The 18,984-nt window shown below is 36.5% G+C and overlaps 1 protein-coding gene across 1 annotated transcript in view; it reads left to right on the top strand.

Annotated features, from left to right (window-relative positions):
- Window positions 1-18,984, top strand: part of ANK3 (ankyrin 3) — a 303,291-nt gene that overhangs the window by 95,632 nt on the left and 188,675 nt on the right. Inside the window, exons 2-7 of the mRNA XM_081075424.1 lie at window positions 2,442-2,543; window positions 2,948-3,046; window positions 3,257-3,355; window positions 10,522-10,620; window positions 15,399-15,584; window positions 17,459-17,557. Of these exons, the coding sequence (XP_080931550.1) occupies window positions 2,442-2,543; window positions 2,948-3,046; window positions 3,257-3,355; window positions 10,522-10,620; window positions 15,399-15,584; window positions 17,459-17,557 (684 nt within the window). The remainder of the gene's footprint in view (window positions 1-2,441; window positions 2,544-2,947; window positions 3,047-3,256; window positions 3,356-10,521; window positions 10,621-15,398; window positions 15,585-17,458; window positions 17,558-18,984) is intronic.

Raw genomic sequence — 18,984 nt, 5'->3', positions numbered from 1 at the left:
TGGTGGTGGTGGTTGATAAAGCCTCCTGTATTGTTCCGGACACTATTTTAATTAATACAATTATTTCCACACAATTTACTTATTTATTGATTCCTTCATTCACAGAACACTTATAGGCACCCTCTGTGTACTAGGGATGCTTCTAGTTGCAGAGGAAACAGAAAGATAAATATTATACATAACGTCACTGCCGTGGGCTAGGTCAGGGCATGTGGCAATCTAGATAGACCGAGGATGTAAGCCTTCTAAAGCCTACAATCTTTAAATAAATTGGTTTAGTATTTATTTAGAGTAGTGGTTCTCAACTGGAAAGATTTTGCCCCATCCATCCCCCACCCCCAGGAAAATTTGGCAATTCTGGAGACATTTTGGTTGCTACAAACGGGATACTCCTGGTACCTGGTTGGCAGAGGCCAGGGATACTGATAAATATCGATAGGAATGGGACCATCCCACTGATCAAAGAATTATTCCCTTCATAATGCCAATAATGCTGAGGTTGAGAAGCCCTGATTTAGTGGAAGCAATATTCCCTCAGACAGAGGTCCACTGCTGTAAATAGAGAGGATGGAGACCGTGGAGGCAGTGGCCTCTCCTTTGAGGTCCTGAGCAAGTCAGCTCTTACTGAATTGACCCATCACAGAACCAGAGTCCCTTCTAATAGAATGTCCTTCATCTCAATGACATTTCCAGGGGTGATTAGCATTCCTCAAAGATTGGCATTTTGGTGGCCTTGAGGTTGCCTACACCGTCACCAGCCTCTGCTTATTCTGAGGGGCTTACAGTTAGGGAGAAAGAAAGGCAGGTATACCAAAAACTCTGATGCTGTGTGCTAAATGCCAAGAGAGCTCCATGAAATTAATGCTTTGGGATCACAGAGCAATTAAACTCTGTCTGGGAGGTCTGGGACCTCTTTACAGATGAGGTGGCATGTGACCAGGGGCTTTGAAGGAGGTATTTACCAAATGGCTGAAAGAAAACACTCCTTTTTGAAGCCATACTCTGCATGATTGCATTGATAACCAGTGGGATGTGTTTGGCTGCCCTTTCATGCAAACCTGCTTCTGTGTTGTTCTACATTGATCAAGATTGCTTTACAAATCGTGCAAGCCCAACTTTGCAGTCTTTCCTCTCACTGTCTTTTTCATATTAAAGATTTCAATAGGAGGCGGTTTCACCTGTGTACTTGTAGGTGTTAGAGTTCAGCAGTACTTCAGAGTTGTAAATTTTCAGTAAAAGAGTACAGACTTGGTTTTTGGATTTTTTTTTCGGTTTTCACATTTTTATTGGGGGCCATTGGGGGGGACTCCCCCCATCAGTGGAGCTGCTCATAGCTTCTTCAGCCACTACAAACTGGGGGTGGCTGGGTAGGTTGGGCATATTTCCATCACCTCGGACAGGCACGGGAAGTTGTAGGGTGTGACCTGGTTGATCAGGATATTTGGAGTAAGCGCGGGGAGAGGGAGGGGTAGAATTATAGTGAGGCCCTCAAAGGTGAAGGACGAGACCAGTACCGGCTCCTTGGCCCCGGCATTCTTGAAGAAGGCAGTGAGTCTCCCGGCCATATTGGTCTTCTGGTTCTTGTTTTTAAAGTTTATGTGTATTTATTTATTTGCTAATGCTTCTAATAAAGTTTTCTCCGGTGTGGCCTTAGCTAGCTTGAAAATATATGGAAAGCATACTTCATAGTCTGTGTAGACATCTATAAATGCTTTTCAAATGCAATCTGTGTTCTGACCAATGGCTGTGTCCTGTAGGAAAATCCAAGGGATTTTCCTCACAAATTCCTGTTACATTTAATGTCATTACAGTAATTTATCTGTGAAGCTATTAATTACAAAATTGGTTGTAATAGTTAGAAACAAAAGAATGGAAGAAATGTTAAATTTCTGATACAATAAAATAGTGAGCTTTTCATAGTGGAACCGCTAGGAAGTTAGTTACAGGATTTCTCTTTACTCGCAGGAAATTGTACGTTGATTTAAGGTTCCCATACAATATGGAAAATGCTCTCTTTCACTTCAGAGTCAGTTATGACATAACGTGAGGGGTAACTTTGTATACTTGAAACTAACTTTTAAAAAATTTGGCTTCTTCTTGGTGACTTTACAAAGACCTTTTATTAGTATTTTCATGTTGGAAATGTGCTATAAGCATATTTTGGAGATTTTGCAGATTCTGTTCCAGACCACTAGTATCGCAAGTATTGCAATAAAGCAAGTCATATTTTTTTTTGCTGGTGATGGCTCATGCCTTCAATGTAAAAAAAAAAAAAATGAAACATCTGTGAAGTGCAATGAAACCAGGATTGCCTGTAGTTCAATTTCAGAATGTTTCCCTCTTTTTTTTCTTTTTGTTTGGACTACATGCCATGTAGTTAAAAACATGGATGTTAGTTTAATTTTTCATCAAAATGTTTTTTTGTGTTTTTTTTATTTTAGTCTGATGCCAACGCAAGTTACTTAAGAGCAGCTCGAGCTGGACACTTAGAGAAAGCCCTTGACTACATAAAAAATGGAGTTGACATCAACATTTGCAATCAGGTTAGTTGTGGTTATTGTTGTTGTTTATTTTTCAGTTTAAATTTTAAAAATCCAGACTTTAAATTCCTTAAATCTTTCATTAAATATTACCTACCAAGACTTTCTCTTTTTTGCCAGTTTTTTAATTAAATTTCATCAGCTTGAATTATCAAATTATTCTCTGCTTTCTTAGAGGAGTGCTCATAAATGTAGCTATGTGTCTTTTAGTAATTTCTAAAATTTAGTAAGCAATGATATCACAAGGGCCCACCTAATTTTCAAGTACTTTTATTTCTAATTCAAGTTCCTACACTGCACCTAAGCAAGTGATTGCTGGTGGGATATTATCTTCAGAAATCTTTGTAGACTGTTTCCTGCTCTGTTTTCAACCTGCTGAGTAATGCTTTCCCTTCACTTTCAATCAGAATGGGTTGAACGCACTCCATCTTGCTTCCAAAGAAGGCCATGTAGAAGTTGTTTCTGAACTGCTACAGCGAGAAGCCAATGTGGACGCAGCTACCAAGGTAGGTATAACACATTTAATGCTTATTACCACTTACCAAATTCAGTGAGGATTCAGCCCTTGATAAGAATCAGGGCTTGTTTCTCATGAAATACTTGTCAACTTGGTTCTCCTTGGGGAATTTAAAACAGAGAGATTCGATATTTTATAAATTGTCAAAACAGAGAAAGAACGATAGGAGAATTGATGTGTCTTGCTTTTCATTTTACAGAAAGGAAACACAGCATTGCATATAGCATCGTTGGCTGGGCAAGCAGAGGTGGTAAAAGTCTTGGTTACAAATGGAGCCAATGTCAATGCACAATCTCAGGTAAACCAACAACTGTATTGCAAAGTAATTTTGTTATTATAATGTACAAATAATATTCTTTGGGTCAGGTGTTTACTTGGTTCACATATCCTCTAAGAATGCAATACTTAAGAGCATGGTCAATGAATAGTTATATTATTGCAGATTACTTAAATTCATACATATCCTCATGTGCAGTACAAATGTGTGAGAGGTAGAGATTTTTTAAAAGTCTTCCATCTATGTATAACTAGTAGTCATAGATATAAATGTTTGGGGATATCTGTGATGCACGGTCTTCTACTATCATAATGCTAGCTCAGGTCCAGCTCAGTATTTATTAACCTACAAAGGAAATGGAGATGCCCTTAGAACTTCAGAATATATCAGTGCTTTACCTAGTTGAAAAGGGGAAGACCCTACTTAATTCCTGTTTACTAAGGCATCATTGTTGTTACTTGAAACAGATTAAACAGAAAAAAACCAAGCAGAATAAACTTTAAAAATGCCCAAACTTTAAAATTTCCAGATTCTTTGTAATGAATATATACTAATAATTCATTCAGTAGGTCCTCTGATAAGTTCTAAGAGTCTTGTATGAAGTTCTGAGAACACCAATAGATTATCATTTGATAGATTTTGAGTCTAAAAGAATTAACTTTATTGTAGGTCCTCATTATCCAAATTGTTCATTACTTGAGTCCCTGTGGACATGAGGTTGTTTAGGAAAGCAATCATCATAACACAAATCTTCACTAAGGACCTGACCATTTTTAAAGCTGGTCCCTACTCAAACATTCCTTCCAGTTGAATGCTGACATCTATTCCGGTTTGTCAGTGTCTCCCTCGGGGTGTTGGTTGTTCAACACATTGATTAGAGAACAAAATTGCAAGTTTTGCAAAAGATGAAACAGTATTTGATGAAGTCAGGGAAAGTGATGGGGGAGAATTCCTGGGTGCACAGCTAAGCTGTGGGTATGTGGCTTTCAGGCAGCATTAGACCAGACAGTGTGGGAAGAATCAGGATGTTTCCGATAGGTGTTTCAAATGAGAATGATTAAAAATCAAAACATTAGATGGCTTAAAAATTAAGTGAGGCCTTTGGTTCTCAAATACTTTTGCAAAATTCTATCTTCTTGCTACTGCTGTGAAAAAATAAAAAGTCAAGTGAAGGATGTCAAGCTATCATACAATTTGGTTGGAAACTTATACTCACTGTTTTCCACAAAAATCATATTTGGTTTAGTCTTTGTTCATCCTGAGAACGTGTACATGAATGCAGTTATAACCTACATTTTGTTAAATCATCTAAACTTGCTTTCACAATTTCTAGTTTTATCTTTCAAGATGAAGTCTCAGTCAAACTTTTTTCATTATTTACTATGGCCCTTTCATCTCCATTTTAAGAGCACTTGATTTCCTGAGCCTTTTTCAGTACCGATTATCTTTGGATAACAGAAGCCTGCTATATTTTATGGGTCCACAGAATTTCAATAATTTCTTCCCTTGTTACTACAGCTATAGCAAAGGCAGCTCTGATGTCATTAAATATCAGTATCAGGGAAAAGACACTATGCAGTGCTTCCAACCCTATGATTTCTTGTATATTTGGGCCAGTTCCCTGTGGTTGGACCTTTGTTACTTGGTCTATGCCACTTAGTCTGCTTCCTTTTGAGAGTTTACTTGGAGTAATAACATTTTCCAGAAAGGAAAGATACAAAATTGAATATTGACAGATATAGTACTTTGAGAGAGATATAGACTGGCTGACTACGAGAGGCTTTTAAACCTATGTTTATTTTTTTCAATGCCCCTATAACTTTTTACTGGAAAAATAACTAGTGTTAAGCTCTGAGATAGTGGGAAACTCTTGAATCCATTTCATTTCCTCCCCGTGCCCTGGCCAGGGATGAAAAAATAAACTTCCTTCTTTTAAACATTGTACCCATTCTTGAATAATGTTTAGAGCAGCCATAGTTTTAAACTTTCTCTGAAATGTCTGGGGGAAACTGCTGCTCAAGTAAATCCGAATCACATTTGATTTCAATTTGTACACATTCCCTAGTGATGATGAAGTGAAAGAGAAGGTCACAAGCTGTAAAGTTCTCCCAGGTCCTTGCAGCTGTGCTTGGCACGCCCTGCCACATAGCTCACAGCAAAGCATGTCTCCCTTCATCTGGACACCTGTCCCCATATGCCTTCTGAACCGCATTGTTCCATGAACAGAAAAGTGATGAGATGGCCATGCAGCAGAATGGAGTTTCTGTGATCATTCCTGGTAGCAACTTTTCAATAGGAGTTCTTCTCAAGAACAAGCCATACTGCTATGACATGAGATTAACTTCCATTTAGGTGGGAGCACATTAAAACATCACAGAAATATTAATATTCAAGAAAGACAGCATCCAGTTAGTTGGAGCGCATCCTCTCAACCACAAGGTTGCCGGTTCGACTCCCGCAAGGGATGGTGGGCTGCGCCCCCTGCAACTAGTAACGGCAACTGGACCTGGAGCTGAGCTGCGCCCTCCACAACTAAGACTGAAAGGACAACAACTTGACTTGGAAAAAAGTCCTGGAAGTACACACTGTTCCCCAATAAAGTCCTGTTCCCCTTCCCCAATAAAATCTTAAAAAAAAAGACAGGATCACTGTCTGAGTGAAATTTTATCCTGTAGGCAATATTTAATAGCCATTAAGAAATAGTGTAAAAAGTGTCTTCACCTTTCTTAGATGTAAAAATCCTCCTTATCTTGAAAATAAAAACAACATCGGGAAATAAAAACAACATCGGGCAATATCAAATTCTGATCTTAGAAACTGAGGCTCTATAAACTAACAATTCGTACATATTATTTTAAACTAATCCTCATCATTGCCTTGCTCTTAGGTCTTAAGTTGATTAACTCTTTCTTATATTACTTAACATCCCAGGAATCATGTAGGCCTACCCTGAGAAAGAAATCAGGTGACGTAATTAAATTGTGACTCTAAAGAACTCTACTCTGATTTAGTCCTTAATACTTTGTACTAAATACAGCAGCACTTTCAAACTGCCATGTCAAATGACATCTCTCACTATTTTTTCCTTCTCTGTCTTTATACTGTAAGGTACCAAAAAAAGCAAAGAAGCAAAGTATATTTCAAATGATATTATATCTTAACTACCAAAGTATTTTAAATGGACAAGTCTTCATAGTGGTGTTAGCAAAGAAAAGACCCATTACTTAAACCAGTGCCTCCTTCGTCTTTCCGTATTTTTAATGTTTCTTATATTGGGGTGATTGGGTCCCGATGAAGTCAAACAATGGGTGTGGGCCAGATGGGTCCTCTCTGACCTTTGACCTTATAGCATACCTCTAATCTAACCAACCTTTACAAAAATCAGTATCATATGTAAATCAGTGTAAATCAATGCAGATCTATCATGATGTCCTTAATATTTTAATTAAGAGCAGCACTTTGTGATGTACAAAGGCTGGCCGTAGGAAACTAGTTTGGATAAGAAACTTTCATGGATGAAATTTAAGCCCTTAAATGAAATAACAAGAGGACTTTCTACATAATTTTACTTTATTTTTTGTGGGTATTAGGCAGCATGCCTCAGTACTATCTATAAAATTATACATCTGTAGAATTGCGTGTTTATAATAACACCACAATAAACATTCAGAGCAGAAGGTATTGAACATATTGGATGAAATCAGACATCAAAGACCATACTCACTCACTGTGGAGCTGCTCTGCCTTTTGAGAATTGAGTAGATTGTTGCTACAGAAAAGAAAATGTAAATTGGGCACCCATATGTTCCTTTTGGACAGCTCTTTCTTTTGGAAATTTCCTAAACTAGGAAATTAATATAAAACAGTGGTGTACTTGTGTTAACAGAGAAAAATAACATTTCTCCCCCCTGAAATCTGACCATTCTCCTACTGCAGATGCTATTTCACAGAAAATCATTTCAGCTATAGGTTGTCCAATGACAACACCGAATTCCTTGGGCCTTAAGCCTTTTTGCACTAAAGAGTAATGGTGATGTTTTTAGTCACTCTTTCCAAAGGATACTTAATAATTATCTTCCTAGAACCATAACTAAATAGTATGTATGTGTTCTTATACCTCATTGATCCTTTTTTGATAGATGAAATTAAGGTTGGCCTTTGATGTGTCGCTACAGATTATTTGAGGGTGGGGAGTAGAGATTTGGCAGAAAACAAATTGAGGAGGCTAGAGAATGGACCTGGAAGAGCAAACAGAAAATATCATGCCTACCCTGTGGTTAAAGAAGGGCAGCCCAGTTTGTCTCAAAGTCCAACCAAGACAAGTCCTACCTACATATCAAGGATGAGGTAGTTCCCTTAAAGAATGTAAGGGTGATATTGTCAAAGGAAGGGGAAACAGAGGCTGATTCACCAAAACTAAAGCAGAAGAAAATAAACACTCAAATGCCCACTTATAAAATTGAAATTTGCTTACCAAAATATTTTATCAATATGGACGGCAGTAGAATGAGACCATTCAATGCCATATATGATTCCATTTATATGAAATGTCCAGAACAGGCAAATCTGTAGAGACAGAAAGTAGATAAATACTTGTCAGAGGGCGTGAGAAGGGGCAAATGGGAAGTAAATACTAACAGTACAGAGTTCCTTTAGGGGATGATGAAATGTTCTGGAATTAGATGGTGGAATGGCTGCCCAACTTTGTCAATATACTACAAAACCACTAAATCATACACTTTGAAAGGGTGAGTTTTATGATATGTGAATCATATAGCAATAAAAATAGGTAAAACTGAAGGAATATGAAAGACCATGACAATTTAGAAAATGACCAGCTTTCACGTAATGGCTGTAGGATGACAAGCACTCAAAAAAGAAAAAAGGGAAAGGAAAAGCTATGTGTAAAACAATTAATTATGGGGCTCCACCTTTCTGTCACTCTTGTCTATATGTGACTTCTGAGTAATTCCAGTTCTATACGTTTCACTCTCTGCCATTGTGAAAAGGGCTGTGGAATGATTTAAAAGTTGCACTTCTTAAGAATCACTCCTTGAAAGTGCCACGTACGTAAGAATAGCACTCCCTAAATCTCAGTGCCTGATTTTGGATTTTCTTCATGGGTCATGAAATGTTTGGTTATGGAAGGTAGTCTCACGAACAGTGGATGTACATTGGGCTAGAAGCCAGATATTGGTAAGTAGACCTGTGTTTCTTAGGTAATCTTGAACTACAACAGACCTCTGCCCTAAAGCTGAGAATCCACTGACAAAAATAATCTAGTTGATATTTATGTCTGAGAGAATAACATCCATTTTGAAATTTTTCCTTAAAATCTTTACTCCTAAAATTCCAGCAGATGAGGAAAGACATATACTCACTAGTTCACTGAGCTATAAGAAAAAATCCACACTGGTTTTCCCGTTTTTCTTAATATTTTTGATTGTTTTTCTTTTGTTTTGATTTTTCAGGGATCTGTAAATCAACCAATAGTTAAAAATATTTTATTTTGGTCAAATAAGAAAAAGAGAAAATAGATAGCGATATGATAAGGGTCAGCCTAACTACATTTCAATTTCCCTCATACCTCTGGGAAGAGTGACAAAGATGAAACACACACAGATAAATGCACACAAACACGCACGCACACACACATACACACAAATACACACATTGTGTTAAAATTATTCTGTTTTATGCTTAATGTTGATAAAACCTTTCATAATAGAACAGAGTAACGTGAACTTCAGTGATGTTACTGGGCAGATAATTTTAAAGGAAGAAGCTTGAATGCTGTGTCATATTCTATCACTTCTAATTTTGTGTCTCTTATCTTGAGCTTGAAAACCAGATAACCTAGCTTGTTACAGTTCTGCAAGTACAATAGAGGAATTCCCTGATGAATAAAGTATATATGCCATGGTAGATTTGTTATGTGATCACTTTTATTTGCTTAAAGATCTTTTAAACTTACTTCCTAATTCTCAGCGTTAAGCAAAAAATATGAGGTCACCAGAGGTTGAATTATTGATAAGTAAGGTAATCATATAGTAATTGATATTTACAATGATAAACTAAACCTTTTTAGGTTCACAAATCCTTTTTAGAATTACAAAAGTTTGAGTAATATTTGGTGACATTTATTTAAAATATATTTACTTTTATTCTTTGAATTTACATAATGTATACGAAATTTCCAAAGCATTCAGTTAAATAGAACTACATTCTAAAAAAATTATTCAGAGAATCTATTATAGTTTTAAATATATGTTTTGATGTATATATCTTGCAATAAGATTTTTAAATATTACAGTATTTCATAGATATGAAATGATTATTCTAAAGAAACGTACGCAACATATTTTTTAGTAAGAAGCTTAAGACGTATTATACACACTCATTTGCTTGAGTCCAAGTTCTTTGGCAGGTAGGAACATTTCAGACAAACACATACACAGATAGAGAATGTATATATATATATATATATATATATATGTATAAATGTGTATATCTGCATATATATATATATATATATATATATATATATATATATAATCTGCACATGGAAATACTATATCTTTGCAAAGAAATGCAAGAAAGGAAACAAAAAATAGACTACTTACTGAATTCTACTTTGAAATTGAAGTATGCTTTTTTGCGAATTGGTGTTCTTTCCACTGCTCTAAATTACTCTATCTGTGGTAACTTTGGATATATAAATTCCTTTCAAAGTAGGAACTATTTCAGTGCTTAATTTTATGCAAAATTATTACACCTTTTATTTAAAATAGGTAATGCTTGGTAGCTACTATGATCAAATGTATTTTTCTTCATGTCCTCATGGCATCTAATAAAATGCTTCACTCATATTAGGAACTCAATTAAGTGGTTGATAATTAAACGAATGTACTTATTTAAAGTGTATATATTCATAAAAATTTTACTTAGACTATTAACTATGAACTACTTTCAAATTATGAATTATGAAGTATAATTGGGAATGATATTTATCTTATAAATCCTACTTAAACTATTGTGCTTAGGTTTTTCTAATAAATATGACTGTCTACATGAAAGTATTATTAAGATGATTATATATAAGCATTTCCTGGAGCATATAATATCAGTACAGTGGAAAATTAGATTGGCTCTAGAAAGCCATAAGCATTGTATTTTTTATTTTGCAGAATGGTTTCACACCTTTGTATATGGCAGCCCAGGAAAACCACCTGGAAGTTGTCAAGTTTCTCCTTGACAACGGTGCAAGCCAGAGCCTAGCCACAGAGGTAAGACATTTTGGTTCTTTCTAAGGCTAAGGTTACATGTTTATCATGCATTTTGTAAACGTGGTGTAACATTGAGAATCTGTGTCACTGGTATTTCAGTTTTAGTTGTGTATTAATGTGGAGATTCATATGTTTTATGAAATACATTAAAAAGTCATTTTTTTAATTTTAAAGAGTTTTCCATTGTGTAGATACCCTTTCCACATTTGCCTAGCTCTGTCCTCTGATGGAGCTATTTATTTAATATTTACATATTTGCTTGAGAACACTTTTCTGTTTCTTCTAATTTTGTTTCAAAGGCAATCACTGTTTTGAAATATTTCGATAAAACATAAGTTTTAAATCTGTTTTTTCCCCAAAATTTAAGTTAGGATAATTATAATAATTGAATTTATAGATTTCTGAAGTGAACCAATTGGATTTAATTCATACTTATAAACAAAACTAGTATACATTTTTAAGTGTTAGATAAAGGTGATATTTGAAAAAAAGCTTTGAATAGAAGAGCAATTTTTAAACTAAAAGTTATTTAAGTCAATTGTCCTGTCCTAGGTTATACAGTTTATGTTTTAAACTAATCCGGATGGAAGATTGTGATCCCTATGAAGTGTCTCACTATAAATCTATGCTGATAATAAAGGACCAAAATCTGGATTAAAAAAAAAAATAGTGAATTAGAATAGTTGATGCAGACTTATCCCTGTCTTAATACCACCCCTCTTTCTTGTATTCAGATGTGTTTCCTGAATGGCACAAGAAAGATGGGAGTAGAGGAATCCCATATAACCTCACCCAGCTTTTGAGACCATGCCTTTGGGGGAAACCACTAAATAAATGAAGAGGCAGTTCACACAAAAAGAAACACAAACGACCATAAATCTGTGAAAATATCTCACCCTCACTCATAGTCAAAGAAATATTAATTTATTAATCAGATAAAGAATGAGATCCAGTCTTATGCCCATGAAATGAGGGGAAAATTTGAGGGATAAAAGAAATTGGAACTTTCCTGTAGTCTTGGGTAAGGTGATAGTTGGCTGCAAACACTTTTGCAGAAAATTTGTCAGTAACTATTAAAAATTAATACTTACATACCTTGTAACTTAGCAATTCCACTTTTCTGAATTTGTATTACAGATACATTAGAGGAGAATGCAAAAACATTACATGAAAAGTTAAACACAATGAATAATATTTTTTTAACTGAAAAGAACCAAAATATGCATCAATTAGGACACCTATTTAATCAATATTGCTATACTTACACAATAAAATGCTATTCAGCATTGTTAAAAACAAGCCAAGGCTAGATGTATTGATGGAGGAAAGTGTCTTTAGCATAGTGTTATCAGTAGTTTATTCTGAGGAATTAGCAAGGAGCCTTACTTTTCACTTCACAGCCTTCAGTACTGTAGAGGATTTTAATTGGAAGAATGGATTATTTTTATAAGTATATTCTTCAAGCTAGTTAAGTCATAACTACTGGTTGATAACAAAAGAAAAAATACTTGATAGATGTAGAGCATTGCCTCTCTTCACACCTGGGGTATAGCTAGCCTGAGTACAGTGCCTCAAGTACGACGTGCAGGTTTTATCACAGTATGCAGGGAAAATGGGGATGAGAGGGGACATTGTTGAACAAGAGAAAATCCATTCCAATTTTTGAATGGGTATACTAGATAATATAAATAGCCCGATGAAAATGATTAATTTTTTTTTCATCCATGAAGGACAGGTAGTATTCTTCTTTAGACTTTGATGTACACATCACTAAGTATCTCTCCTTTAGAAGCAAACGTAAGCCCCACATTCTGCTAATAGATCTGAATTACCTTGTACACCAATCATCAATAGCTCACTGTTCTCTGGTATTTAAGCTTTCAAGACATGCACGACAACTAACTTAAAGAAAAATAGTTTGTGAGATCCTCAAACCACTAGTGTATTCTTTTGGCAAAGGGTATATTTAAAATTATATTTCTACTCCTTTGTATTAATTGAAACTCATGTTGTCTTTTTTTTTTTGGTAGCTTTAAAAAAAGAAACAGTAAATATTCTAAGAACAAGTCACATTTATGTCTTCATGAGGCTTGCTGGGGCCTCACTGTGTAAACAACAGCTATCTGATTATCTAGAGATATTTGAGCCTTTGACTGAATTTTAATCTCTTCTTTTGGATTATTGGTATTAGAGAATAAAAAGAACAGCACAAAATAAGACGTTTTATTCTCACAATGTTCTCAGCATGGTGTACTCTCTTATTAGACATTGGTGTCATTTATACAGAAGCCTGTATTTACAGAACAAACAGTAGGAGGCAATGAAAGGATCATTTAGATAGCAAATTTTAACAGGATTTTTAATTCATTCAGTGATGCGATATTGCCAAGGTTCTTGCATACATATGTTTTACTTGTAGCTTGCATGTATGGATCAAGTTTTTGGCATGACAGTGGTTTTTAAACCATTTCTACATTACTGTGTACTGCATTCCGTATTTTTTCATATATACTGTAGCTTCCTTCTTTTGCTAATTAAGATTCTGAATCACAAGGTAAATTTATGTGTTCATTTATTCCACTAGTAATTATTAAGCACCTATTATGTGCTAGATATTCCACAAGGCAATGAAGGCTCTCTGGGAGAGCCTTCACATGTCCTTTTGGCTTATATTTTTCTCTTCATAACTGTGCAGAGCAAACCAAACTATTTAAACTTGGTTTGGAAACAAAATCTATAGCTGCTAATTTTAGATACTAACAACTTTGTGTGTCTGTCTTTAACTGGCTTCTTCAGGAAGCACATTCTTTTTATTCTATTTTTTATTTTTATTTTATTAGTTTCAGGGCACGTTCTTATTGGCAGTGCTAATCATCTCAAGTACAGTTTATTTTCTGGTAGTTTTCTTTATGTATGGGCCCTATGTATTTAAAAATTCATTTCAGTGGAAATGTAACCATTTAGTTTTGATTTAGAATGGACATGAGCTGTCACTTTTACCCATTCGATTTTGTTCAGGCTTTAAAAGTGAGATGCAGTGTTAACTTTTAATTCACAATTTTCCTTTTACCACCATCATTTTTTTAAAATGTATTTTTCTTTTTATTGCAAAAGTAATATAGTACATAAATGAGAGAGTACAATAAAAAGCAAAAAAGAAGAAAAATCCACTGTGAATTTTCCCTAGACATAACATTTTTTATTCACTCAGATTTTTTGTACATGTACACAATACATAGTTACCTTTAAGAAAATGAGATCATTTATTTACAGTTATGAAGATTACTTTTCTTATAACATTAAATTATATCCTTCACTTTATGTCCTTATGAGTAAACCTGTGATAACATTTTGGTGCCATCATGGTTGCAGCCTTTCTCTGTTACCTTACTTATGGCTGCCGGGAACGTCCTTCTGGTTACATTAATGATCATCCTTTTCCTCTTTTGGATGTTCTTGGAAAAGTTGAGAGGAGCAGATGGAACTTCAGCTGGATCTTAAAGCATGGAGAGTAGATAGCATTCGTATATGCAGAGCAAGGAGGAGGACTTTTCAGGGTGGGAGAAATTGCATGAGTACAGACTCCAGGGTAGGAATGGTCTGCACGTCCTAAGTTGTAAGGAGACTGGAGAAAATGATTTACACAAAAAGATCCTGGGCAACATTGTCCCATAGATGCTTTGGGCCAATATTTTTTACATCCTTAAATATAAATGTGCTGATTTGCATTCAGGCAAATAGGTGATAGGATCCCTTATCTGTTTTCCAGCAAGGAAAATTATAGGAATACCAACAAGACACTAGTATGCAAGTAACTAGGTTTTCTCTTTTTCCCTTATAAACACTCTTCTCTTGGAGTAACCCTCGATTTGTACCACAAGGACTATAGAAATGAAATATCATGACCCAAATAAAGTAATAAGTAACTTCCTTGCCAATTCTCTAGTAGAAATAATTTTTAAATATTTTTTGAGTGCATGGTAATGAAACTATTTCAGAATTAAAATTTGTGAGCCAGTCCTAGGATTTTCCTCTGTGCTGTTTATTCTGTAAGTCAACAACACTAGATCATCCACAAATTAATTAATCACAGTGAACTCTGTACCTGTCTCCTCTTTGTCAACGCCCAGGGCAATATAATGGGAATACTCAAAATGTAGATAGGTGTGTGTGTGTGTGAATTTATTCCAGTTATATTTGGCCCGGTCCTTGTGTCTCCTTCCCTCTTTGGTCAGAGAAGCGTGGAGTCTTTCATGTAGACCTTTCTTAAAACAGCAATTGCTACAGTTCACTAATTCACACCTGCTGATTGAGCACCAGGTATCTGCTAGGCAACAAGGTACAGTGATGAACCAGTCAAGCATGTTCCACAATTATAAAATACCAGTGGAATTTTTTACAGCTTACTGAAATGAGCTCCTTTGAAAAATGTGCCTGGATTTAACCTGAAATGTTATGGTTTTCACTGAGATTATATTATGGATATTGAAATTATGTCATCTTTTTATTCTCTATGTTGTTCTTTTGTATATTTTTCAAATTTACCCTGCTAATGTCTACCACTTTTTAACAGAAAGAAAACCCCATAAATGTATTGCAAATTGCTTATTATTTTCTGCATATATATGTATATATACGTATATACATTTATATATATATATTTGTTTACTTGCATGTGTTAGCTTTGGTAACCCTAAACAAAAATTAACTCTTGTTTGTTAATCAAAACAAGCAATATGTCCATTGGAACTCATGCTGACCCACCCATGTCTTTGCAGGATGGCTTCACACCATTGGCAGTAGCTTTGCAACAAGGCCATGATCAGGTCGTTTCACTCCTGCTAGAAAATGACACTAAAGGAAAAGTGCGTCTTCCAGCTCTTCATATCGCTGCCCGAAAAGACGACACGAAAGCCGCTGCCCTCCTGCTGCAGAATGACAACAACGCGGATGTGGAATCAAAGGTGAGGCACAAGGGAAATGACCTGTCCTGCAGCTATCCTATGTCAGGCTCCCAGAGTTTACGAACGCCTGGTCTCCCTTTCGGCAAGCTTATACCAAACACTCAGCTTCCCCAGAAGGAATAAAAATGTGTGTCCCAGTCAGCCAATTGAGAACACATCCTCCTCAGCATAGAAAGCGAGGCGGTAACTGTGGCTGCTGCCCTCTGCATACTCACTGGAAGGCCACCTCAAAATCGATGTCTATGAACCTGATAGTTTCCTTCCTTTTAATGTATTTGTAATGTATTGAACACTTCAGCTCAAACATCAGCGTGAAAAATTACAAAATTCTAACAACCATGTGAATAAATAAACCTTTGGTTGATCCCTAAGGTGACAGGCAGTGTATTGATCAGCTGTGCAGAGCATGCCAGCAGCTAGAACCCTGGCCAAAAATTCCTGTTGTCTTGCCATGTATTACCTCAAAGTGTCTGTGAAGGAAGCGTGGCGTTTGGAGTAGGCCATTGCGTAGCCCTTCGTTCAGTCTAGCTTTCTTTCTGTGCCTATTGTGTTTACCTCATAGCTTTCATCCTCATTACTTAGCTGTCATGAGCTTTCTGCAATCCATATCACCGAGAGCAAACTAACCGTTCATTTTTTCCTCCTCTTTGCTTCCAAATGTGTTAACCTAGATGGTGGTGAATAGAACAACAGAGGTATATATATATATATATGTACATATACATCTAATCTATGTGTGCCTCGTCATTTTCCCATTCCGTAGTGCTGCTGCCTCATTTCTTTCCCGTCTTCTTTGCGTTGCCTTCTGTAGGCTAGATACTTGCTTTATACCGCCGCCCCCAAAGTAGCATGTGCCAGAGAAGATAGTAGTTTGATTACCAGGGCTTTCTGCAGCTGAACCCGGTGTTGGAAAGGAAGAACGCGGAATCCTTGAAACTTAAGGGTATTGCGATAGTGGTATGTGAGATGAAACATTTGGACAGCTTCGATGCTTATCAGCTATGCCTAAAGCTGCAGACAACCCTGTCATTCTACTCATCTAGGACTGATTCTTTAGCGTTCTGCATGACACTTAACCCTCAGAGGTGTCAGCAAAATGAAAGTTACCTCCGAACAGTGCCAATATGACCCACCCTTCCACAAGAGTCAGTAAGATAGATAGCATGGCTAAGAAGCTTGCTAACAATTTAGAAATGCATCTAGTTCCTATAAGGTTTCAGTCTTTGGGGACTAAGTGAATTGCTGCATGTTTTAGCATTTTTTTAAGGAAGTAAAATGACCTTGGTATGAATAAATCAGAAAAAATGTGTTACCGACTAGGCATTTGCTAATAAAAAGACCAACTAGTGGATTCTTCATAGAATGTAATCACCCACTATACAAGACCAATTGCAGTAGCACCTCTTCCCCAAAATGGATTTTATCGTTAAAATTGGCATTTACTGTTGGTTAATTTGACCCTGTATTGCATATACAAAACTAATTGCATTTTGACCAAGAGTCAATAGACAATTCTGTCATCAGTAATAAAACAGTTGGTACTAATTGAACTTTCTATGAGTGATAAAGATTTTTCTTATCATCCCTATTTAAACTTTTTTGAAACGTTGCCCTCTGTATGTTCTGCCACTGGATTACTAAAATTGCTCAATCCCCATCCTTGGTTCCTTCCTGGCTTTCCTCTGCCTATGAGTTTGGCGTTTATTTGAAACTATGAGCAATGGGCACGAATCGAAAGAAACCTAGTACAGAATGGAATGTGGACCTCTGCATATTTTGCTTCCTCGTTTTTAGTTGGGCAGGGTTATGGTATTAATGAGACAGACAAGGGGCCGGTAAGAATCAATTGAACATCTGCTGTGTTTTCTTTACAGAGTGGCTTCACTCCGCTCCACATAGCTGCTCACTATGGAAATATCAATGTAGCCACGTTGCTGTTAAACCGAGCGGCTGCTGTGGACTTCACCGCAAGGGTAAGAGCACTGCACTGTAACATTCCCTTAAAGCATTTGACACGATGCTTAACCTTCCTTCCCCAGCCGGAGGAAGAGGTTGAGACAGATCGTCTTGCTTTTATGCAGGTGTGCCTGTTTCCTAGCAGGAAAAGTAAACCAAGATGGAGGGTGGAAGGGTGATGAATATAGGTGATATATAAAAGATGTGATTCAAGTAATAACGACTGGAAACCACAAACTATTCCCCAAGTTGAATTTGCTGAGACTACTAGAAATTGGTCAGATGGCAGCCAACAGGGTCCTATGTCAGTGTCTGGACCACACAGAAGGGAACGTGCTGCGCTGAAATATCTAGAGGAGGCCCAGACTTCGGAACCCAAATAATAGAAACCATCTTTTACTTTAACTTCTGTCCCCTACGTATTTCATAACGTATAACAAGACTCTGTAACCTAAGTAAGCTCAGATTCATGGCGACAGGAATTCCAGTGTCCTGTGCAGCACTGGACAGCAACTTGGACATCTGAACAGAGATATTGCTCTGAATGTAAAAACCGGTCTGGTGCTGGGCTTAATTGTCAGAAACGTCATCAGCAGCAGACTGGAGTCGTGGCCAAAGGTGTGGACTCAGGATGCAGACTCTCTGGGTTCAAATTTTAGCCTTAATTTTTCTCTCTGTGTCCACTAGTTTCCTCATTTATAAGATAAAATACTATGAATTATGACATTAAATAACAATGTATCACTGCCTCGTCGTGTCACTGAGAGAATTAAGAGGGAGGTGATATAAAGCACTTGGCACTCTGTGAGATACCGTCACCATTGACAGCAGCAGCTCTGTGATTTTTGAGCACAGCTTTTGAAGTATTATTGTTAATAAAACCTCACTTGTTAGAGCAGAAATGAGACTAGATCACACAGGGAGATAGGGCATAATACTATTACTAGCAATAGCAGCAGCAGTAAAAGTAATACTGTCTTCAAAGGAGTTAGTGGGTGGCAGATGCCAGACTAAGCATCTTTATCTCTTTTATCCTTATACCAAAAATATGTGTTGTTTATCCCTGTTTTACAGAGGCAGAAACCAAGGCTTAGAGGTAAGAAATAGCTGGTCCAGGATCACACAGCTAGCACGTTAGGAAAGGCAGGATTTCAGCCCCAAAGCTCTTAACTACTCCAGGATTCTGTCTCCCTTAAGTAACCTTAGGGGTTCATTTTTCTTTTCCTTCTTATAATTCATTAGTTCTATAAAAATTAATAAGAGCTCAGAGTGTAGTAATATAAAAGCTATTTCCTACCCTGTCGTCCTCAGCTTGCTAAAAGCCTTTATGGTGAAAATGACCTGAGAGTGCCAGTCTGCTCATGTCACTCTAGAGCTCCGTTCTTAGGGCACTAACCGCATTCATAAGATTCAGCCACAAGGCAGACCTGAGGCCTAGTCTGAC

The sequence above is a fragment of the Rhinolophus hipposideros genome (assembly GCF_964194185.1).
Source record: "Rhinolophus hipposideros genome assembly, chromosome: 15".
NCBI classification, from domain to species: Eukaryota; Metazoa; Chordata; class Mammalia; order Chiroptera; family Rhinolophidae; genus Rhinolophus; species Rhinolophus hipposideros.
This window is presented reverse-complemented; position numbering and strand designations above follow the sequence as displayed.